The 24,358-nt window shown below is 22.9% G+C and overlaps 7 protein-coding genes across 7 annotated transcripts; 3 read left to right on the top strand and 4 right to left on the bottom strand. All coding sequences in view use genetic code 6, as the record gives it.

Annotated features, from left to right (window-relative positions):
* Nucleotides 1-1,709: 1,709 nt before the first annotated feature.
* TTHERM_00732720 (UbiE/COQ5 family methyltransferase) lies at nt 1,710-2,682 on the bottom strand (the record flags this gene model as incomplete). The annotated part of the gene is made up of 2 exons (XM_001023670.2): nt 1,710-2,010; nt 2,069-2,682. 2 exons carry the CDS (start codon nt 2,680-2,682, stop codon nt 1,710-1,712), a joined length of 915 nt encoding a protein of 304 aa, XP_001023670.2.
* Nucleotides 2,683-3,940: 1,258 nt separating this feature from the next.
* On the bottom strand, nt 3,941-5,513 carry TTHERM_00732710 (membrane bound O-acyltransferase, MBOAT protein; the record flags this gene model as incomplete). The annotated part of the gene is made up of 2 exons (XM_001023669.3): nt 3,941-4,262; nt 4,531-5,513. The coding sequence occupies 2 exons, from the start codon at nt 5,511-5,513 to the stop codon at nt 3,941-3,943; spliced, it is 1,305 nt and encodes a 434-aa protein (XP_001023669.1).
* Nucleotides 5,514-6,216: 703 nt separating this feature from the next.
* On the bottom strand, nt 6,217-7,445 carry TTHERM_00732700 (peptidase family M54 protein; the record flags this gene model as incomplete). Its single annotated transcript, XM_001023668.3, has 2 exons — nt 6,217-6,657; nt 6,909-7,445. The coding sequence occupies 2 exons, from the start codon at nt 7,443-7,445 to the stop codon at nt 6,217-6,219; spliced, it is 978 nt and encodes a 325-aa protein (XP_001023668.1).
* Nucleotides 7,446-8,354: 909 nt separating this feature from the next.
* On the top strand, nt 8,355-12,247 carry TTHERM_00732690 (cyclic nucleotide-binding domain protein; the record flags this gene model as incomplete). The annotated part of the gene is made up of 6 exons (XM_001023667.3): nt 8,355-8,684; nt 8,791-9,007; nt 9,086-9,344; nt 9,413-9,523; nt 9,647-10,391; nt 10,442-12,247. The coding sequence occupies exons 1-6, from the start codon at nt 8,415-8,417 to the stop codon at nt 12,245-12,247; spliced, it is 3,408 nt and encodes a 1,135-aa protein (XP_001023667.2). The 5' UTR covers nt 8,355-8,414.
* Nucleotides 12,248-12,957: 710 nt separating this feature from the next.
* Nucleotides 12,958-15,896, bottom strand: TTHERM_00732680 (cyclic nucleotide-binding domain protein; the record flags this gene model as incomplete). The annotated part of the gene is made up of 4 exons (XM_001023666.2): nt 12,958-14,016; nt 14,126-14,648; nt 14,705-15,243; nt 15,489-15,896. The coding sequence occupies 4 exons, from the start codon at nt 15,894-15,896 to the stop codon at nt 12,958-12,960; spliced, it is 2,529 nt and encodes an 842-aa protein (XP_001023666.2).
* A 1,340-nt stretch (nt 15,897-17,236) lies between these two features.
* TTHERM_000732679 (kinase domain protein) lies at nt 17,237-20,018 on the top strand (the record flags this gene model as incomplete). The annotated part of the gene is made up of 6 exons (XM_012799876.1): nt 17,237-17,623; nt 17,692-17,881; nt 18,002-18,037; nt 18,097-18,172; nt 18,223-18,360; nt 18,413-20,018. The coding sequence occupies exons 1-6, from the start codon at nt 17,297-17,299 to the stop codon at nt 20,016-20,018; spliced, it is 2,373 nt and encodes a 790-aa protein (XP_012655330.1). The 5' UTR covers nt 17,237-17,296.
* A 724-nt stretch (nt 20,019-20,742) lies between these two features.
* Nucleotides 20,743-24,301, top strand: TTHERM_00732670 (Serine/Threonine kinase domain protein; the record flags this gene model as incomplete). Its single annotated transcript, XM_001023665.2, has 7 exons — nt 20,743-21,381; nt 21,526-21,799; nt 21,886-22,079; nt 22,291-23,105; nt 23,169-23,338; nt 23,395-23,543; nt 23,597-24,301. The coding sequence occupies exons 1-7, from the start codon at nt 20,941-20,943 to the stop codon at nt 24,299-24,301; spliced, it is 2,748 nt and encodes a 915-aa protein (XP_001023665.2). The 5' UTR covers nt 20,743-20,940.
* Between the last annotated feature and the right edge of the window lie 57 nt (nt 24,302-24,358).

The following is a 24,358-nucleotide window of genomic DNA, read 5'->3' as shown; positions in this document are numbered from 1 at the left end:
GAAAATAATGAAATTTCCAAATAGAATAAATAAAGTTATTTTTTTCTAATAGTAAATACCCTAAATAACTAAAATCCAAAAGCATAGACTCAGGCATACAGAAGGAAACCAATTATAAATTGCTTATTGATAGTTGTTTTCTTTTTAGTTTATTGATATAACTAATAAATGTGTGATTGCTATAAAAATAGAGCTAAATATTATAATAATGATATAAATTCCATGAATGGTCTCAATTTTAGGATTTGAAACCAAATATATACTAGTGATTTGTATTGGCAGAGCTAAAAATAGCATCTAAATACTAAAGAAATTAACATAGCTTTTAGGTTATTAAGTTATAAAGTACCATTCAGAGTTGATTAAATTTAGCAAAAAGTATATCAAATAAGTCATAAATGTTTTGTTAATTTGTTTTTTAATAAAGAAAATAGCTGCTAATATTTTTGAAATTCCCAAAGCTATTAAAGTTCCTATTAATATGGAGTACTCATTCACGTTAACCAGTGCTGTAATATATTTTATAGTAAGTATTGTTAAAACAAAGCTTGCAGGTACCCCAAATACCATATTAACATCTTTCTAAAAAAAATTTCTCATTTTTTCTATATATTTCTTAAATCTTAATTTTTTTCTTTTGAAATCTTATAAAATTACTAATTTTTATTAATTAAAACCATTCAAAATGCTTTTAAAGATTTAGCTCTCGAATGAACTTCAAAATGTATTACTAATTTTACAATAACTTTTGGATATTGGAATTATTGTAAGATAGAAATAAATTTGATTCTGATAAATTCTTAAGTTTTCTAATTTGAAATTTATTTGTCACATCATTAAAATTAATTTTAAAAATAATTACTAAATAATTAGGTAAATTAAAATTTTTTTTTACTTATTATTGAAAACAAAAAAAATAAAATAAAAATGATTAAGTAAGTGGTTCACTTCCATTCTTTATTTTAGTTTTTTGATTTTTAAAAACAAGTAAAATAAAATTTTAATTTGCTAAATTTATTAAGCAATTTTTATGATAAATTTTCAGCTCAAACAAAATAAATAATATTTAGAAATTAATAAATGAATAAATTCTTTCTATATCAATAAATAGTTGAAAATAACAAGCTAATATTTAAGATAGAAAAATTTAGTAGATGCAAATAGATAATTTTTAGAAAAAAAAAGTATTAATTGTTAAAGTTAGCTATTACATTATTAAATAGAATTAGTAAATTGTTTTTATAGACTATTGAAACTATTCTAACAGATAATTTTTTATCTAGTATATTAAAGTACTTTTCTATTTAATCACACACTAATTTCATTTATTTGTATAATTCATCTATTAATTTTTATTTTAAAGTATGAAATTATTTATGTAATTTTAAATTTTTCTCAATAAAAATTATTTATTTTTAAGAAAATTAAAATTTATATTTATAAAATTGTAATTTTTTTAGAAAAAGTTTGTAAAGTATTTTTATTATTTATAAAGATCTTGTATATTACTAAATTCATCCAAGATTATGACAAAACTAGAATTTAGTGCTATACACTTTAGACCTAAAAATAAATAGGTTAATTTTGTAATATGAAATATTTATTATTTAAAAATATAATTTGATCAATAAAAATATCAAATTTATTTAACTTAATTAATAATAAATAAATTAGTAAATACAAATAAAATATTTATAAGTAGTATTTATTCAAATAAATTATTTTAATAATCTTAAATGGAAGTAGCTCTCAATTTTCAAAGGTTGTTGAGGTCTCTGTTGTAAATTATTTTTAGTTAAGTACTCTTCAATGTCTTTTTCTATTTGAATTCTTAATTATTCAGCTGGATCTAAATACCCTTCATTTTAAGAGTTAAGCTCTACGTATGTGTTGTAAGCTGAGAATGTTTTAATAAAGTTGATAAATTAATCAACAGTTGCAGGGATCTTTTAAATTTATTCTATTTTCTTAACGAATTTGTAAATTTCATTAAATCTATAATTTGGATAACTAATTTTATTTTAAAACTAATTAAAAAACAATATTAAAATTAATAATGTAATAATACCCTTATATTAGTTCGTTACAATCAAATTAATAAAGAGGATAGGTTTTTTCTTCAAAAATGCTGAGGTAATTGCTTGCTGCTCTTTAACTCATTTCCTCATTATCAAAATTATAATCATATGTTTTGAAATAATAAGACGCAATTATAAGGCTTCCATCAGGTTTTAAGAGATCTTTTCCTACCATTTTTAGGAAAGGATGCACATCAAACCAATGCAATGCTTACCCAACAGTAATCAAATCAAATTTAGTAGGTAGGTTTTTTTCTTGCAATATATTAGGGAGTTGATGGCAATCAGCCTTAATAGAATAAACAGAATTTGATAAGTTGTTGCTCTTGATTAACTCTTCAACTACACTCAATTATTTTTCTGATATATCTGTACCAATTGATTTTTCAAAATGATTTTAAAGCTGAAATAGTAGTTATCCAGTACCACAAGCAATATCTAAATAAGCTTTTTTGTCTCCTGACTCTGCAGTTTCTTTCATTAAACTAATTATCTCGTTAGGATATTTTGGCCTGTAAGCTTCATAGTTTTTTACTTGATTTTATTCATTACCAAAGTAGTCTTTGGTCTAAGAAGGTAAATTTTATGGTAATTAGGAATTCATTCTTCGTTTTTTATTTATAAATTAATTAATTTATTTATTAAATATTTAATTTAAAAATTGATTTATTTTAATTATTGAATCTTTTATTTAAATGAATTTGTCTACAACTTCACGTAAATTGTTTTAGTACTTTCAGAACTATTTCATCACTTTTAATTTTAATTAATCAAATAATATCATCATCAAATTGTAAAACTTGACTATTGATCAAACTATTTCTTGCAGATCAAAATATAATTAATACATTTAAATCTATGACTTAATTCTAAGATAAATGACGACATTGATTACTATTTGTTTATAAAATACAAATGTCAATTTAAACTTTATGATTTTTCAATAGAGTATATATCGTGTTTCCTCTATAAAATAGTGAACTAAATAGTAGGAATGCATGCAGCTTTGAAAATTATTCTCAATATTGGTTTACATATAGTAAATGAATTAAATGATTGAGGAATGGAAAAATTAAGATGAATGAAAATATACAATTAAATATTATATTAATATTCTTTTCTTTTTTAAAAATGAAGTTAAATTATATTTAAGATTTTTTTAAGTTAAACGGATTATGTTATAAGCATATTGGAATAATATGTAGACTAAAATTTATAAAACCTATATCAACTTTTTCAGTATAACTACGTAGACAGACACTATGAAAATATAATACTATCTTATATTGAGTGGGCCTTTTAATTTGATGAAAAATAAATTTATAAAATAGACTAATTTAATAATCCCTATAATCACTAAATTATTATAGAATAATACAATTAATGAAATATCTAGAAAATTGTTACATTTGAGGAATAGATAAGTGCTATTGGCTAAAAAATCATCAAATTTTTTATTAATTATTTAATAAAAGAAATTTAGGCATAAAAATACCAGCTTATAAAGCTTATAGTTATATACTTACATTTTTAATTTAATTTTAAATAATTTAACTAATACTTTTAAGAAGAGACATGGTTCAAAATATAATATATCTAATTGAGTTTAATTTTTCTATAAATTAAAATAAATCAATTTAAATAGTTAATTATTGAGTTGTTGATTATTTTATATTTTATATGGAATTATTCTAATACATTTAATAGAAATCAATATAATTAAACAGCAAACAATATCTTTATTTTTTAATAATTCAAATTTAAGAAAAATAGAAATAGAAATAAATAATTTTAAATTTTTTTATATTGTAATTGATCAAGACTGACTGACTGGTTGAAAAGTCATGAGGTTTTCCTTTATATCAAATTGTAGGAATATCTAAGCGTAAATAACAAACAGCAATTAAAGCTGGACCTAAGATCATACCAAACCAAAAGAGATAATTTCCACTAGTTTTATCTTTCATGTGTTTTGTTATTGCAAAAAGTGGAATTTGTTAAAGCATAAAAATGGTCATAATTGGCTTGAAAGTTCTAAAGATCAAACAAAAGACCCATTCGTGTAAAATAGCACTAAAAACAAAAGTTATAATTTGAGCTGTCTTTTTGGAAAATTTATGGTTTTCTATGCACTCAAGATAAACATGTCTGTATAAAAAGGTGTGAACCGGTCTATTCCATTTTCTATTTGTAAAAAATTTAAAATTTTAAAATTGAAATTGAGTGGATAAAAATATATGTGTTTTCTTGTTAAAAATAAAAGTAAATACTTGGAAATAATATTACAAATTAGCATTATTAGATATAAATTGAATGATATTATTCATATTTTTTATTTATTGATTAAGTTTAATTTGAGATTAATAGTTTGATATTTAAAAATTAGGTATCTTTATTTGGCTAATTAATCGATGCTAAAATAAATAAATAAAAAAATTAATTAATTAATTACCTATTATATTCTTCAAATGTAGTACTATTCCACCAATCCTAATAAAAGCATCTGTCACCAAAACGAGTTAATTCACCAAATACATTCAAAATATTTTCAAAAACAACCCAAAATAGCACCATTTATAAGATAGTAAATGGGAAAATGATTCTGAATAGAGTTTCAAACCAATATATTTTGTTTCCTTAACTTGTGTATGGAATAATATAATCGCAGCAAACTATATAGCCAAAAAGAATTCCAAATGCTGCCATTGAACTCTTATATACAACATATTTGTAATCAACTTTATCCTTTCTTGGAAATGAGTGTTCATATACTAGAGTAGGCATCCACATGTAGAGAGTAAAGTTTTCTAGCGATATGTTAGCAGGATAGCATGGATTTTTAGTTTCTCTGTACTACTTGTTCATCTACTTATATGAATGCAATTTAAAGTAATGAGTACAGCAAATAAAGGAAATGAAAGTTGCGTGAGTAGTTCCCCAGTTTCTGTTCATTATTATGAAGTAAGAATAAGCAAACAAGAACAGTTCGCTAAGTATCTGCAATGCGCTAACAATTTTTTGGTTAAAGCCTTTGACGATAGCCTTTTGCAATATTAAAGCAACATAAGAGTAGATGTAATAGAGAGGCCAGTGACCCAAGCAAAGGAAAAAGTCATCTTTAAAAGAGTTGATGAAAACCAAAGGAAAGATCTCTCCTTGGTTAAGATATCTTAGTATGGGATCAACAGAAAGGAAAAAAAATCCAAAAATAATACCTGCAGTGTAAAATCCCCTATAATCAGATTTATTTAAATTAGAGCTTGCGTGGTAATCGTCAAGAAGAGAAATTCTTTCCTAAAATATCTTTTTTTTAACGACTTATTAATTAGATTCATCACTAGATGATCTCTCAAGTTTAGGGAGATCTTTTGTTGAGGAATTTTTGTGATTAGATATATCTTTTTATCTCCTAACCAAATTATGCATTTCAGCCATTTAAATCTTAATATTTATTAATACTTTTTGTGTAATGAAATATGTGTATTTTTTACTTAAATTTAATATATTGATTCTTGATTATTATGAATTCAAGATTTAAATGAGCTATGCCTGTATTACATTATAATATTATTGTTTGTCCCCACTTTAATATTATTAATCAGATTATTAATTAATAATATTATTTAAATTTCAAAGTGGCTTTCAAATCAAATCTAAAAACTCAAGAAATCCTTTGAGTATATATCCTACGGTGTGTTTTTAAAAAAGTAACTTATTTGTCTGCCATTTTTTCACACTCGATTCGTAAAAATAAAAAAAGTAAATTTAGATGTAAAAATTTTTGGCTCTATATCAAAATAAATGCGTATAATAAAGATTGCTTACTAATTTTAAATTAGAAGAATCTATTTCCACAAATTTAGTTTAATTTTTAATATTTAGAAAAATAGAAGATAATCAGATTTAAAAATTTTGTTACTAAATTTCTTTATCAACTCACAGAGGCAAAAATTAAAAATTAATTAATTAGATTATGTGGGAAAATTTGTTTAGAAATCCTTACATTTCTTTTCATATCGTAAATATATGATTTAATTAAAAATATACGTCATTTAAAGCAATCTAAAAGCAACATTGAGTTTAACACAAATAAATAAATAAATTTGTATATTTACCAATTCTAAATCTTATTATACTTTCATTTATTATTAGATTAAATTTTATTGTTTGATTTTTCAAATTAATTTTGCTGAAGTTTAGAGCTGCTTTCACTGATTACTAAATTTTCATTCAAAACTAGATTTTTATAAATAAACAACTCTTGACTAAAATACTTATTTTTTAAAGTTTCTGTTGCTTAAATGAGAGCTCTGTACCTATCAGCTAAATCAAATTATAAAGCATATTGCATTTTCCTTAAACAAACTGGGCAGAGCTAAAATGGTTTACTTCCAGATTCTTCATAGTGGTTAGATCCATTCATTATGCAGTGATAATAAATGCAATGTTTAATTCCAAATTAGTGGACTACTTCATGACACATCACCTTACAGCTTCTATATATTACCAAATCTTAGTCTACTTAAGCCTTTGGATAATAAAAACTCTCTTAGTATCTTGCAAAACTAAAAACACCTACCTATATAATCATTTATATTAAAAGTTAAATATCTAAAGAAATAGATATTAAAATTATATTAACGCTTTAAATTTTGAAAAAAAGTTACTAAATTTAAAATAGTCTATTTTATTGCAGTTATAATTAAATAAGTAAATCAATTTAATTATCAGTTTGAGATCGCTAAAAATAACTACAAATATTAATAAGATGATATAGATAGATTTCAATTCAAGAAATATATTTATATGAAAGATTTATTTAATTTTTACTTTTTCTTACAAAGAAGCTAAACCGAAAACAAAATTCCATGATTCTTTGTTGTAAATATCTGTCATACAAATTCCAATAATGCAATAAGCATCCTTAGGTTTCGATTCTTTTAACAATTCTAAAATTTTTGGAGCATAAAATTACTTTTTGTTTTCATTTATTCTAGTCTTTACTCCTAATTTTTCAACTTCTAGCAGTGGCAAAAAATCTACTTTGATTCCAAAGAAAAAGGCAGATGCAAATATTTTCAGCTTATCAACGAATTCCTTATTTATATCTTGTTCTAGAGGTTGGATATATATTTTTCTTTTTTTAGTATCTATAGTTCTAGGTTTTTCTATATATTTATCAAATGTTTGACCTTCTTCTTTTTAATTATATAACCAATCATCTGAATAAGGATTTGGTACAGGTTTAAAGTATCCAATTATCTTCTTAATTTGCGTTTAATTTTTTTAAGACAAAGAGCTCAAATCACCCAGAGCTTTTTCTCTTTACTACTGAGTCGGTTAAGAAAACAACTATTTCTTTTGCATTATCTAAAAAATTATTTAAAAAACTTTTCAACCTTTGTTAAAAAATTATAATGAAAAGTAGAAGAGAAAGAGTTTATTTTTCAGTATTATGCAATGTTATATAAATAAGAAATCATCAGAGTGAATTTTATAAAAAATATAGAGTGTCTTATCAATTTTATTAATACTTTTTTAAATAAAAAATTGTTTTAAATTCAAACAAGATTAAAAAATTGCTTTATTTCACTCATAATACATTTAAAATCTAAAATATAAAGAAAAGTTAAAAAAAGCTACTAGGAAACCTTTAAAATTAATTTAGAAGAAAAACAAATTATCTAAAAAAATCTTTAATTTAAAGTGTTTTATTATATAAAATTAATCAACAATAAATACTATTAGAAAAATTATTTTTATTTTTGAATAATTGGTAATTCAAAAAATATAGAAAAATTGTTGAAATTAAAATTTAATTGAAATAAATTTATTTTCTATCATTTTAAAAATAAATAGATAGATAGATAGATAGATAGATTCAATAAATTTATTTTTAAGGATGTTTTAATAATGAAATTTAATTTATTTTTTAGAAACATATTAAAAGGCAATAAGTATTTTTCATTTAATTTTATTTTTTTAATGAGCTGGTTAAATAATATTTTTTTTATATTCTATTTATCTCACATAAATTAAAAATATTTATTCTCAAATAATCACAAAGTTGCTAATTATAATAGTTTAAAATAATATTTTTATTTTTTATATATTAAAAATGACTTTATAATATGTTCACTAAGTTAAATTAAACTTTTTTTATCTGTTTAACAAAAAACTTTTATACTGATTTTTTCTCTAAAAGTAAAGAAAGGTTATGATAATATTGACTTACATTTCATCAAATAGGTTTAATTACAAAAGATAAGATTTTTTAATAAAATTTGCAATACTGGATAAAAAAATTGTGTATATAATTTGCTTGACTTCTATAACATGAGCAGCCACTTTTCTTTGTAGTAAGAAAAGGTTATAAATGAACCAAATTCTGTCTTGCCTAAAAATAATAATGCTTAAATACAAAAGGATAAAAGGGGATCGGTGCATCTTAGACTTTTCAAGCTTATGTTAGGTCGCTCTTTATTAAATGTTCTTCAAGATGATAAATGTACAAAGCTTTTTAATATGTAGATCCAAAAAGAAAATTATATGAGGAAAATAGTGAATAAAAAAATAGTTTCTTTAAAGGTTGAAGAAGATTAAGATGTAAAAATTTTAAAAATAAATTAAAAAATAATTTTAGTGTTCATTAATTGCTATTTATTCATTTGAAGTCTTTTACAATAATGTTAAATAATCATTTTATAAAAAGATGGTTCTCACAATTATTAAAAAAAGTTATAAGAACAAATTTGAGTAGTAATTTTTAATAAATGCTATTAAAGATCTTGATTTTTTTGAAAAAAACACTTTCTTGTTAGAGTAGTAACACAAATTGAGTAATATTATCAATATTAAGTCTGTTTAAAAAGGAACCATATTGCTAGAAATAGGAGATTCTTGTAGCTGTTATTTTATCATTGTTAAAGGTATTATAATACAATATATTCCAATATTAAATGCTATCCCATAAAAAGAGATTAAAAATATAAATTAATTATTATTAGGATTAGTATATGGTATGCATCCTAAGCTTAGAGCTTTTAAAAGAAAATAAAATAAGAAGAATAGCGTTGTATTTAATTCTTAGTAGAATGGTACCAGCTAAATAGAAAAATAAGGAACTCAAGATGTAGATGCTTAAAATATTCCTTTATTAGCTAAATAAGAGTCGTTTTCTATCAATCAAAATCATATTAATTCAAATACACCCAAAAATTCTCCAAAAGCAAAATTACTTTTTAGACAATAATCTAAATCTCTTTTGTAAAAATTAATTCATTTGAATTATGTTTGTTTGACATGTTTTTAATTAATTAATTATTCTGATAAAGTAACGAGAGTCCTCTTTCTATTCCCTAGATGTTCCCTCACATGGATATATTATAGACATATAAACCAGGCGATTCCTTTGGATAGGTATTTCTATTGTCTAATAGTGTTTCGTAATTATTAAATGATAAATATTTGAAATCAATAATCTTATCTTAAAAGTTATTTAAAGTTGATTTTTCAATTATAGAAATGAAATTTATCATATTTACCATTAATTAAAATTTTAAATTAAGAGAAATGACGTTTGTGTGTGGAGAAGACTGCGAATTTTTAACTATTTCAAAACAAGACTATGAGGAACTAGTAGGAATATAGAGAGAATAAATACTGAGATAGAAACTAGAATTTTTAGAGAAGTTTGATATTTTTTATAATTTTACTAACATAATGCTACTTCATATTTTAGAATTAATGCAAATTTAAAAGCTAGATAAAAATCAAGTCATATTTAAGTAAGGAGAAGAATGTAAGTATATTTACTTTATTAGGTAAGGGGAAGTAAGAATTTCTTTTACTTATACTCCAGAAACATATCAATCAGATATCAAATTAGCTTAAAGTAAACTATCCTCAAAGTAATAAGAAGAAGAATCGCCTTAAAATGTTTAACAGGAAACTTATAAAGAAAAATAAAATAAAAACAAAAAAAGATTTTCCTAATCTTAATCAACAGCAGATGATAAGACTGATTAAATTGATTAAAATTAAGCTATTAGTAAAAAGATTAACCAAAATGAGATCTAAAGCGATTAGGAAATTCTTAAAACGCTTGAGTTACAAAGTAAGCAAGTTAAAAATTCTCTATTGACTTAATACAACTCAAATTTGGGTAGGAAAACAACAAAAGTACTAGATATTATTATACTCTCGTAGAATACATATTTTGGAGAAGAAGATATAATAAGTAATCAATAAATAAGAAACTATACAGCTACTTGCCAGTCTTCTCAGACTGAAATATTTAGAATAGATGCCTAGGTAAGCATTTTTATTAAGGTATTAGGAAATTAAAACTTATTTTAAAAAAGAGATTAATAAAGATTCTGAAGATTTAAAATACATATAAGAAAATGATTTAAACACAAAAGACTAAAACTAGCTGGTATGTTTAAAGAAGAAATGAATTAGTTTAATTTTGTTAAAATTAAAATTCTCAAAAAACACATCAAAACTCTGGCCATCAGGAAAATTAGCTTATTTTTAAAAGTTTAAAGAACAATTTTAGTGAAAAGGACTTAAAGAGCTTTTAAAAAAATATTCAATCGAGAAGAGGAAGTGCCATAAATAATCATCAAACTATTTTTTCTAATCCTTTTCTTTCAAGTATTAATGTGCCTTAAGCAGGATCTACGAATGTTATTTAAAAGAATAGTTTCAGCCTAACTGGAATCGAAGAATAAAGATTAAAAATGAACCATTAATTATTTTAGGAGAAGCTCTTTACAAAAGATTTTTAACTAGAAAGTAACCGAGATTTCATTCCTAGTAAATCTTCAGTGTCTTTCAATTTCATTGATAATTTGTATAAAAATTAAGATAAATCTAGTGCTGTTAGTAGAAATCTAAAAAATTTTCTTTCTCCTTAACAAAAAAATTTTAAACAAAACATGTTTAGCTTTAGTCAAAAAAGCTAATAGAAAATTGAAACAAAAAGATATACAAATCTCTTGTCAATAAAAGAGTAGCCCTCATCTCTTGAGTAATAGAAAATTCTTAATACCTAAATCTTTTCTTTGTAAAGCATTAGCAAGATAGAAGATCCTCAATTAACAGTCAAGGATGAAGAAATTTTTGAATCAAAGGAAAAAAAAAGTAAAAAATCAAAACTTAAATTGCAAATTAAAGAAAAGATAAATGAATAAGCAAATAAAAGTAACTTTAATGAAGCCTTTAACTTAAAAGAAATTTCACCCTTAAAGTAACACCGTAAATCTTTTTATAGCTTAGCTCATTCACCTGATAATAAGTTTCTCATTGATGGTTTTAAATTTGAAAAATAATTAAATGAATTTACTTCTCCACTTGCTAAAGGATTTTTATACAAAGATAATTTTATCATATAAGCAAAAAATTAAAGAAAATCAGTTCAATAAAGCCCTAATTTTATGCCTAATTCTCATAATTCTCAGCAATTTTCATTAAAAAGCTCTATAATAATTTCTGATGATAATAAAAACAAACTGGAAGAAAATTAAAACGTCTTTGATAGTAACTAACAAATACTGTACTATCCCTCTACTCTATAAAATTTAGATTCTATACCTTTATTAGCTAAGAATAAAAACAGAACTTTTTCGTTGAATCCAACGTCTCTTACTTCTTCTTAAGTCAAATCTACTAGTATCTAAAGTGATTTAGATAAAACTGAATAAACACAATAAAATTTGTAAATAAAATCATATTATATTTCTGATAACAGCAAAAGTCAATAAAATATAAGCTAGTCTATAAGTAAGTTAAATTAAAGCTCATCTAGGCCAAAAATATTTCTAAATAACTCAGCTAAGAGTATTGATACAATATAATTTGAAAATAAAAACCCTTTGAACAAAGTAAGTTATATAATTTAAAGCTCATAAAATAGCAGAAAGAATAGTTATTTAAACCTTAATTAAGATGAATAGACATTTAATTAAGATTAACTCTAAATTCCATCAAAATTAGCTGATTTCGATCATATTCAATCTAGGAATGCTTAAATTTTGCAATAATACAATAAAGAAAAGTTTGGCTAAAGAATAACCAATATTTTTAAGTTAAATAAACGTTTAGTAAATTCTAATAAAGAAAAAGTGTTAAATTTTTTAATTAATAAATAGAGTTAGGTCCAGTGAATAGATTGCATAAAATATATTAATTTAGAAAAAAATAAACAATTTTTAATTATCTAAAATTAATTTAACAATTTTATTTATTTTATTTGTTATACTAACTGGATTTTATTTATTTATTATATAATTTAAAACAAATTTAGTTCTTTTTACATTTTTCCAAATTTTCTTAAATGAAAAGTAAAACCTATAAAATTAACTTTTTACTCCAAATTAACTTAAATACATTGTGTCAAATAGTCTTTTGTTTGTATATTTTATTAATTTATTCATATTTTTTATAAACTTTTATTTGACTCCTTAAAACAAATAAATTTCATAATATATTATACCATAAATAGTTTACTTATGTTCTGATTTTCTAGGAAAATGAACAAACTTTTGAAAAAAATTGTTTGTTAAATTCCTAAAAGAAAAATTTTTTTTATTATCTTGATTAAGTGAATAGATTATGGTTTATCGACTCGAAAGTAGGGTGAAAATTTGATTTATTTAAGATTTTTAGTGTACTTCGGGATATATGTTGGTTTTCTTATAAAAGAATTACGAATAAAAAAGATAAATAGTTTATTTAAATAATATATTTTAACTTAAAATAATAATTGATTATTGTATTTTCTTAATTTAAATTAGTAATTTTTTTTAAACTATATTAAGTTTTACTCATGTGTATATAGACATAAATACAATTTTTTAATAATTTATAATCAATTTCAATTCTTTTCATACTTTTTTCCAAATTTTCTTAAATACATTTTGTTAAAACCTTTTTAAAATTCTTCATCAAATAATCCTTTGTTTGAATTTCCTGCTAATTTATTAACATTTTATGTAAGTCTTTACATGACTTCTTACTTTTGTTGTACCTACTTTTCAGCTTTTTCTAAGTAATTTTCGAACAAATTTAATTTAAATTCGTTTTTTAAGCTCTATAGGTTGGTTTCTAAGCTTTCTTTGGTTTATTATATAGGAATGTAAGTACTAGATTTACATTTTTTATGAAATTATAAATTTTATTTTTTTATTTGCTTTGGAGTATTTATCTAGCCTAATTATTGTATTTAGTAAAAATCTTAGCTCCTCTTTTATTCTTTCTAATCAGCATGATTTTATTGCTAATCTAAAATTAACTACAAAGAGTTTTATTTATTTTAATTTAACTATTTTTACTGTATTTCTTCAATAATTTAATTTTTTGAGTCCTTAATCGAAAAATCATAAAAGCTGGATTGTTAATGATTTAGGGTCTTTTGTTTGTCATATAATTATCTTCTTATTTTTTAATTTGGGCTAAAAATTGAACATGCTCCTATCACTCTTTCTGATTTAGTTATATTCAAGGATGAAGGACTTGTGTTATTACTTTTAGAATATTCTTCAATTTTAATTTATGACTAACTTGGAGTTTAAATTAATTTTGAAAAGGAAAAATTCTGCTTTCCTCTATCTATTTAATTTAGAGTTTTAGTTTTACTTCTTAAAGGAAACAAATCACTATTGCTAATATTTGAAGATGGTGATTGATATTATGAATTTTAGTTAGAAAGAGTTTTTGATTAAGAAAGCTAGAGAGATGATTTTCTTTTCATTTAAAAATTATTTAGAGCATTATTATCTTAAATAGCTAATTATTAAGCTTGTCTTGAGATATTTTATTCTCTTTTTTGAGACTGTATTAGTTGGAGTCTTTCTTCCATAAATTTATCTCTCACTTTTTCATGCTGCTTTAAGTTTGCGTATTTACCAAATACCTTTACTAACGGAAGAAGATTCTAATTATTTTATAAAAGATGAATTAATTAATTAACTAAAACACACACTTAATGTTTTTAAGATAATTTATTTAAAAATAAATAATTATAGTAATCAATTAATAAATACTGATATCTTAATTTCTATAATTTCAGATTCTTAAGAAGAACAAATTGCTTATGTAGTCCTCTAAGGAATTTTCTTAAGTATCTCATATTCTCCAAAATAGCTATTTTCACTTATTATAAGTATAGGTACCCTTTCTTATTTCTTTTTTCTCTTATTCATGGCTGTATAAAGATCTGACTCTCCATCATAATCATAAGCGATTTAGTCTCTCTATTCCTCTTGTGATTATGAAGTCTCTAAAATCTAGGTTAAAGTTACTTCTCCTTTACGTATGAAGTATATTGATTCACAATCTTAACCCTCTTAGTAAATGATATTTTTTGAGTTTAAATTTAAAGTGATAGACGTTTCTAAAATTTGATTAAGCTTAGAATTAGGTATACTTTCAAGAAAATCAAATTAGTTTAGGAAATTTATTTTTTAGCTTACTAAATCACTCTTCTCATTTCCCATAAACTGCTAAAAGTCTTCCTTTTAAATTATAATAAGATGAGAATCCTCTTCACAAAAGATTGTGCATCCTCTATTTTTATATTAAAAAGACGATTGAAATTTAAATAAAAATATAAATTAATTTACCTTCTTAATTTAGAGAAGAGCTCAGAATCGCCAAAGCCTTATCCTGGTAAAATATATTAATTAAATTTATGATGTGGAACAAGTTTTTCAAATTCTTTTTCCATCAATATTGACATTGAATTATTTATTAAAGAAAAAGAATTTCTTTTCTCTTTGAGACTAAGATTTTTGGTCATTTTAGGGCTTTTTCCTAATAGACTGTCATTCTACTTTATCATATTCAATAAATTGAGCTCCATTTTTATTGGTGTTTTTTATGCGGATATTTTAACAGGACTAGATACAATCTCATCGCTGATAGGTAATAATTATAGAAGCTTCCCGCTTAACAAAAAATAATAATATTAGCCAAAATCACCAGTTTCATATATAATAGAGTTTTTAGGATAAAACTTGTATCTCATCAAGTTGACAAGGTTGACATTTTTTTTAATGACCTGGCTGTATTGTGAAAATATAGTGTTTTCAGTAAATATCCTCAGCATGAACTACGCTTCATTATATGTTTTAATAGCTTTAACAGCGATACCACATGCCAACTTTTTGATTTAAAAAACATTAAATTATTACTTTATCTATCTATCAATCAATTAAATTCAATAATAATTATATATTTTAATTGATTTAACTCCTTTTTTATTATGCTTATAGAAAAAAGATAAGGATTGTATTTTTAAATAATAGAAGAATAAGCAAACATTCATAAACTTTTGTGTAATAAAGTTATTTTTAAAATGTAAATTAAATAATAATATCATTTTGTTTAATTAAAATTGTTGCTTACATTTTAAATAAATGGTTCTTTCATATCGATTTTTTCAGTTTATTTGACTGCCTTAATAAGTTAAGATTTCCTTTCCTCAAATTACTTTTGACTTTCAAATCCTGATAGTTTAAGGTAGCCTTCATTGGATGCTTCTTAGATTCTCATAATTTCTAAGTTTTAAAGGTGTATCAATGAGCTCCCTCTTTTTAGCTTACTAGGACTTGTATTGCAACTTGTTTTTTGTATAGGATTATAACAGTCATATGAGTCATCATGTTATTAATTATTTTGTTCTACTACATGCTTTAAAAATTATTTAGTCTCTACATTTATAGAAGTATCAGCATCTATATCTTTATTAATTTGATTTTAATTTATGTGATTTAACTAAATGGAGAGTCGAGCGAACCTGCTGCGTTGAATCATTGTTGCTTTCTTGGAGCAGAAAATATTATATTTAAATATTAATTAATATATTTGATTATCTTTAATGTTCTTCTAATTATTTATTTTAAAATATTGATTTACTTTTGTGGAATAAACTGATGTTATATCAAAATTCTTACTAGTTAAAAAATATTTATATTAAATTATAAATATAATAAATAGATTTAAAACAATATTTTAAGGCAAAAAAACTTCTATTTTTTTATATAATTCTAATGTTTAAAATTATTTTAAGCTTGTGTTTATTTGTTTAATTGAATACAGAAAATTAATAAATAAACTAATTATTTTTTCATAAAAACATAAAAAAATCTTTTAATGTTTGGAATTGAATTTATGAAAATTGATTAAAAATATCAAAACCAATCTAAGATGTTTTTGTTTATTAAAGTAAAAAGTGAATGTCGTCCTTAACATAAAGAGAGATTATATTTTTTTAAGAAAACTCCCTTCGTTATTTTAATTGTTTTCATTAAAAATATATTATTTAATGTTATTTAAAGATTTATTTTCAATAATTTTTGCTTTGTTAAGAAAAGGTATATTATTATTAATATTCTATTTTATTTCTTTAATTTGTTAATCTCTTAAATTATATAATCACTTATCAAACAAAAAATAGGAAATTTATACTTTTATTTAATTTAATGGATTTTCTTCAATAACCCAGACAACAAAAATAAAAGCTAAGCATTTGCTTATTTATAAAAATCATTCAGAAAACAAAGTTTAGAAGACTCTTTGTAAATATGCATTTTTTGAACTAAGTCAGATGAAAAATAAAAATTAATATTTTTTTTATAAAGTATTTAGAAAACAGTTAATTTTCTTTAGAAGTTATATAGATAATTGCTTCTTTGTACACTTTTGAATCACATTAATTTAAAATTTATTTTATTCCTTTAATATTTTAATTTCTTTTACAAAAATTCACTTATCAAAAAAAATTAGAAATTTATAAATTTAAGTAAATGGATTTTCTTAAAAAACGCAGTTTATGCAAATGAAGGCTAAGTAGTTGCTAACTTACTAACATAATTAATTTTCTTACAAAGATTGTGAAGAACTCTTTCCAAGCATAAAAATTCTGAACAAGCTAAGATGAAAAAAAAAATGTATTTGAGTAATTAGAAAATAGCTAAAACTTATAAAGAAGATATATTGATAATTGCTTCTTCATATATTTTTGACTCACAATAATTAAAAATTAAATTCCACAATTATCACAGATAGATTCCAGTCTAAATCATGATTCAAATTAATCCATTAAAATTTTGTTTTAATTAATTTTTGATAAATTAACTCTACTTTGAATAATATTTTCTAAAAACAATCAGAAAGTTAGTTAATTATCTTTTAATTACTTATAAAGTATATAAATGGAAGAAACTCAATCATAAACAGCTAATTTAGAGGTAGCTTAGACAAATATCGATACTCCTGTTACCGATACACCCCTTACTGATACTCCTAATTCATTTATAAAAGCTAGGAATGCCTACAATAAGCTGCAAAATACATTTTTGATGCATGATAAACTATAATAAAAAGATTTATAGACCCAATCAAATTACAGCTCAGAAAGTATTATAAAAATGATGTAGGATAAAAAGGCTATCTAATAAAGGAATAAGATCATGTAATTTAAATTGGACGAATTAGAAAAATCAAATTTAATAGACTTTGAAGATAAAGATACTTGCGATGTAATTAATATATATTTCTTACTGTAATATTTTGAAAGAATTAACAATGTTATAAAATAATTATAAAGTTGGTTATCTTCTTACTTTAAAAGTAAATCAAGAGCTAGTAAGAAGTATAGTTTTTAGGAAAATTCATTAGAAACTTGAGTGTTTTTAAAGAAAATCAAGACATGTTAAAGAATAAATCCACATCAAACAAAATCATTTAAAATCTAAGGTGCATTTTCATCAAAAAACACATGCCTTTATTTAAATACGGTAAACAATTTATTTCAGTTTTTTTAATTTTATAAGGAATGTAATAGATAGGCTAACAAACTAACTAACTAACCAAAAAGCAAACAAATTAACTAAATTTTTTTATTTTTATTTGAACAGGTGATAGAGGATATGAGTATTTTATACTTTTAAAAGGTACATTTAAAAATCAAGGTTCATCATTTTTAATCATAATTACTTTCTTATAATATTAGGAAAATCTTACTGCTTAATTCCCTATCCAAACACAGCACCATTAGAACTTATTAAACAGTAAACAAAATAAAAGAGGTAATTTTTTATTCAAATTTTTACTGGCTGATTTAAATTAAATTTAAAAGATTACTTCCTTAAGTTACCGAAGACCATGAAGATGATGAATTTTTATTCGAACACTTCCCAAGATACTAATGCGTCAAAATTTATAAGCCAGGAGAGGCTTTTGGTGAAATTGCTTTGTTAACAACTGAAAATAAAAGGTATAAAAAAATGGTTAGCAGTTGATAATGTCTAATTATTATTATTTTATAGAATGGCAAGTATTGTTTGCAAAGAAGATTCCTGGTTCATTTCTTTAGATAAAGAAGGATTTAACGAAATTTAAGGCTCATACTAGCAGCATCTTCTTAATGAAAAAGTTTACTTCATGAAAAAATTTGAGATATTTAAACCTGTAGCTGTAAACAAAATTCTCTCATTTCTCCATGAGTTTTAAGAAAAAATTTATACAGTGGGCAAAAAGATTTATTGCTAAGGAGATAAAGGAGAAAAAATTTTTTTTCTGATGGAAGGAGAAGTGGAGTTGATAAGAGAAATGGTTTCGGTAGGAACATCTAAGCTAGATTAACAAAAATATTAACAATACTTTAAAAATACGAAGCTTACAAATATATAAAAGTAAATAGTTCTACTTGGATCAAATAACTACTTTGGTGATGAAGATATAATTTCACCAGATAGAATTTATTCATTTACAGCAGTGTGTAAATCTTAGAATTGTAAGATATTAGAAGTAGAAATGAGAATTCTATCTTCATTTCTTAAAGTTTATGATATGGCTTCCCTCTTCAAAAAAACAGCATAAAATAAATATAATTGTTACTAGTAAATACTGTAAGAAGATATTATTATAGACAAGAATAAAATTTTAGATTCTCCGTCATCAAATTCTAAAAATGCTCAAAATAACATCACCAATGAAAACAACAACACATCAAATAATTCAGACAATTTTTGTGATGAGTATTAATTTTTAAACACTCAATTAACAAAAAACCTCTAAAATTAAAAAAAATCACACACAAATAAAGACTCTCCATCTTAAAAAAAGCAACGCTAAGAAGATAAAGATAGCCAAAATGACTCTAAATAAAAAATAATTCCAAAATTTTACAATGTGTACACACATGATGGTAACTAGAATATTAGGTAAAAGAATTACTTGAGTATTAGCAATACCTACTAAAGTACAGCAAAATTTACTCTTGAGGATGTGCCTATGACGACTAAAATGAATTAAGATGAGACTGATTAAAAGAGAATCTAATTTAGATTAAGTAAAAACATATGTAAATCGTAAGATATGAAACATTCTTCTTACCTTCATCGTTAAGACAGTACGAGTAAAATGTAAAAAAGTATTTTGGCATATAAATAAGGGGCTTCAAATTTAAGCTTTGATGGATTTCCAAAGATAAGCAACATGAATTAATCGTATCTTTCATAAACACCTCAATAGTAGCCTGAATCAAAGGCAAGTTAAATACCAATAATAAACCTTAATTCATATGATTCCCTTAAAGTAAAAGAATAATTTGACGAAAAGTAAAGAAACATGTAATTTTCTCTTTAATTAAAATAATCAATCTTTAGAGATAGCATTCATTAATAGTTATTGACCCCTAAAAGTTAAATTCTAAGCTCTTTAACTCCTTAGAATGGTCTCAAACATTCTGATTCTAGTTAAAGCTTAGCATAATAAAATAAAGCAAAAAGTCCAAGATAAAATTCTTTTAGTATAAGCTATTCATAATAATACTAACCTTTAACTTATAAACTTTCAAAGTAAGCAACTGACTATTAAGAAAATTTATTAATAAGATAAAGAATGAGTATATAGTAATAACAAAACTAATGAAATATTTCAAGCATTTTAAACAAATACTTAAATTACACTACACTTAAAAAGAATATTTATTTACACTTACTTACTTTCTTTCCTTAATATATAAGAATAAAGTTATTTAAATCAAAGTTATTTTAAATATATTTTTTTTATTTTATTTTTAATTGTCAATAAAATAATTAAATTAAAAAGAGAATAAAAATTAAATATATATTTTTTTAAGTTTATTTTGTAATTAAAATATTTAAATAAAATTAATTGTTAGCTTAATTAGAAATAGTTTAAATTTAATATTTTATGAAATTATTTTTAAGAAAAAATAAATATTTTAATTTATTTATTTGCTTTTATAAATTTTTGGAATGTAAATACTTATTACTATTTAAATAAATAAATAAATTAATTAATTATTAAGTAAGTTATTTATTTATTTAGTTTTTTTTAGTGATGAAAAATGAATGAATTAAATTGAGCGAATTATAGTAAAAGAGTGGATATAATTAGTCTTTTGATTAACTTTTATTTTTGAGCTTTCCCTTAATATTTTTCAGTTGGAAGACTAATTTCATAGCTATGGAATCAATATCTATTTATCTATCTACTTTTAGAATTTTTTTTCTAAAGTTAGTCTTTTGTTTAATAAATGCATGAGAGAGTATTTATTTGTTTTACATCACCAAAGCTATTATACTTAACAAAATTAATAAAGCTTTTTAATATTGTTATTATTTGTTTGTTTGTTTGTTTATTTGTTTTGATAAGAAAAAAAATTAATAATTTACCGAATACCAAATTTAGTGATAACATTCTATTAAACATTGGATTTAGTGGTTAAACAAAAAATAGGTAGCAAGGTATCAGCTTAGCCAAAAATTTAAGATTAGTGGATCAAATCAAATTATCTTAATTTAAGCAAATAAATTATCCAAAAAAGATGGAGAATAGCATTAGAATTTAAACTGATGTTGATTTTCATGTAGTTCAATCCACTAAAAGCAATTAATCTACATAAAATAAAAACATGCTCACCACATAATTTAGAAGATTTATGGCAGCCCCAAATAATAATGGAAATTAAACACCTTTAGGTAGAAATATTTCTCCCAACGAAACACTGAAATAAGTTATTGCAAAATCTACTTAGCAAGATTTCACTTAAATATTTAGTGTTTATACGCCATCAACAGCTACATCAAAAAAAAGAAAAAAGATAAACATAAACTAACCTATTTCACGTCCACAGCGAATCAATACAGATATTTATGAAGATTTTGCAAACCACTAAATTTTACCAACAGAAATTAATCTAAATGACTCTACAAGAGTAGGATCATCATGTGGGCGATTTTTGATGCCACAGTCAGCAACCAATCAAGTAATTTACAAATTGCATATTAAAATAATTTACATTATAAACCTACTTAAATGGGCAAAGAATGTTTGTTATATTTAAGTCAAGTTTACTATTTAAAAAATTTTTCATAAATTACACTATAAGTTTATTATTTTTAACAATTAGATCAGAAATAAATCAGTAGGAAAAGATAGTGTAAGATCAAGAGTTAAAAATATTGTAACAAAGATATATTGTGGAAATACCAATTAGCTGAACTAAATGAGTCATTACTATGACAGCAATTTAACAAATATGATAAAACCTAAAAGAAATAAATCTTCGTAAGGTCACAATCCAGCTTAAAGAGGTGAATCAAGTGCATCGAAGATATAGAATGATAAATATAGGAACGAATTTACACCAAGCACCTCACCTTAAAATCGCCCAATTAGCGTCTGTAAAATTAATTTATAAAAGATTTGACAAAAATTTAAAGGTGGTTAGTATATTGTATTTTATTAATAAACTTTTTCATAAAACTAGTTCAAGGAAGACAAAGTAAACTGAATTAAATTAATGATAGTGCAAAAAGAAGAAGTGTAATGTCTATAGATCACGAAAACAGCTTATTCTAAGTAAGTAAAAACTCTGATCTCAATTCAAGCAACAATTAGTTTTTCCAAAGTACTAAGAATGGATAAAATAACAATTTTGCTATCCAATTTAGAAACCGATAAGTAATTAATTGATTAATTAATTAAATTTTAATTTTTTAATTTTATTTTTAGTTAAACAAACATGTTATAAATATTTATTTATTTATTTTCTAACAAGTAAATTGATTAATGTTTAAATTTATTTTCAAAAAATTTAAGATTTTAACGAACTAATTAAATTAATTTCAACAAAAATTAATTTCTTAAATACATTAATAAATAAATTTTATAGTAAACAGCTCTTTAAAGTCAGAGTTAATGCACTACTACTACTGAAGAAGATTAAAAATAGAATTAAAATGCATAATTTTAAAAGTAGAATGGAATAATAAACAGATCCTAAGGAGGAAAGACTCCAATAACTTCTAATATTTAAACTAAATAATACATAGATATTCTTATAGCTTAGTAAAATCAGGGAAAAAGAAGATCTCAAACCTAAGAATCAGAGCATAATAAATAAATAACTTATAATTTTTTAGAATACACTAAAAAAAATGAATAAAACAAAGAAAATAATTATGTAAGTGCTTCCATAAACTAAAGTAAAGCCTAAAGCAGAATTGATAAGTACAGAGATTTAAATAAAAATTAATAGCCTAGTGTTCTTTATTAACGTAAGAGAATATTCACAGAATTTGCAGATGACTTTGAACCTTAGAAAGAGTGGGTACCTTAGATGTAATCTGATATTAGAAATAAAAATCAAGTATAGATTAATTTTAATCAGCAGGATACTTCCACTACAACTTCAGCTAATAAAAGTTATAACTAATCTCATAATTAAAGTACAAACATATCAAACCAACATATATAGCATACTGATTAATAGTAATCAGAAAAGAATTAACAATAATAATAATAATAAATTTAAAGTTAATACTAACAGAGGATAGCATAAATTGTCTCTTAGCAATAACTCTAAGAAAAACAACAAGCAAAATAAGTTGTTCACCCAAAAGTACTTTATGACATGACAGATGATGAATGGAATACTTTTGGAGACCGTTTTCCTTCTAATTTTACCAAAATTAGATTATTAGGAAGGTAAAAAAAATATTTTTTGTAGAAAATTCTTTAAAATTTATTTGAAATTAATGAAATTATTAGAGGAGGTTTTGCATTAGTTTGGCTTGGAGAAAATAATAACACAAAAGAGCAATATGCAATTAAATAGGTGTCCACAAAGAATGTTCATCAAACTCATATTAAAGAAATATGGTTTGGGAGTTAATTTTTTGAGAATGGCTAACCAAAATCATAATATAAAGGGTGCAGAGGTAAAATTTAATATTTTTTTTGCTGTTTATTAAATGAAATGATTTAAAAATTTAAGGTATAAATAACATGATAAAATTAGCTGGATATGATTTGAAACCTGTGGATACCTGGCTATTTTATGAGTTAAGCGGTGATTCATTAGGTACAAATTTGTATGATTTAAAAGGAGAAGGAAAAACCCCAGAAGGAGAGAGAATATATAAAGTAAACAATTTTGTAACCAAAATAATTTAAAGCTTATTTTTATTTGAAATTAGATTATTTATAAAGAAATGTACATTTAAATGAGGAGCAATTTAAATATTCTAAAACACTTAATATTTGAACTCTCTCATGCGTTGTTAGTGATTTCTGATTAAAAAATAGTTCACTCAGACCTCAAAACTGAGAACATTTTAATAAAAACTAAACCAGATGCTAAAAATAAAAAATTATTAAAATTGGATTAAGTAAAGCTTATTGATTATGGCTCAGCCTTCACATTTGGAAATTTAAAAAATTTCTCTATGGCCACTCCTGAATATATGGCACCAGAGATATTAAATTACATACTTTATACAAACAATCTTAACTACAATAAATAATTAGTTGATTATCTAAAAGACTATCACATCCCACATGTGATAGATATTTGGAGTTTAGGTTGTGTTGTCTTAGAGCTAATAAATGGTATTCCATTATGGATGTCATTAAAAACAAAAATAAACTTTTAAGGATAAGAATTAATAAAATGCGGATTGTTCGCAGTGAAAAATAGAGTTTTTGAAAGTATAATTTAAAAATAAATAGAAACTATTAATAACCTAGATTTTATATTAAATGAATAAAACTATTCTAACATCGTTGTCGATGATCAATTAAGAAGTTTACTTAAGCGTATGCTCACTATTAACCCTTCTTAAAGAATATCACCACGTGAGATTATTGAAATTTTGCAACCATCTTTAAAAGGAACTATTTGAAATGAAAAATAATAAAAAATAACTAAATAAAATTGAGTAAACTATATTAAAAAATAA

This window comes from Tetrahymena thermophila, assembly GCF_000189635.1.
Source record: "Tetrahymena thermophila SB210 genomic scaffold scf_8254417, whole genome shotgun sequence".
NCBI lineage: Eukaryota > Ciliophora > Oligohymenophorea > Hymenostomatida > Tetrahymenidae > Tetrahymena > Tetrahymena thermophila.
This window is presented reverse-complemented; position numbering and strand designations above follow the sequence as displayed.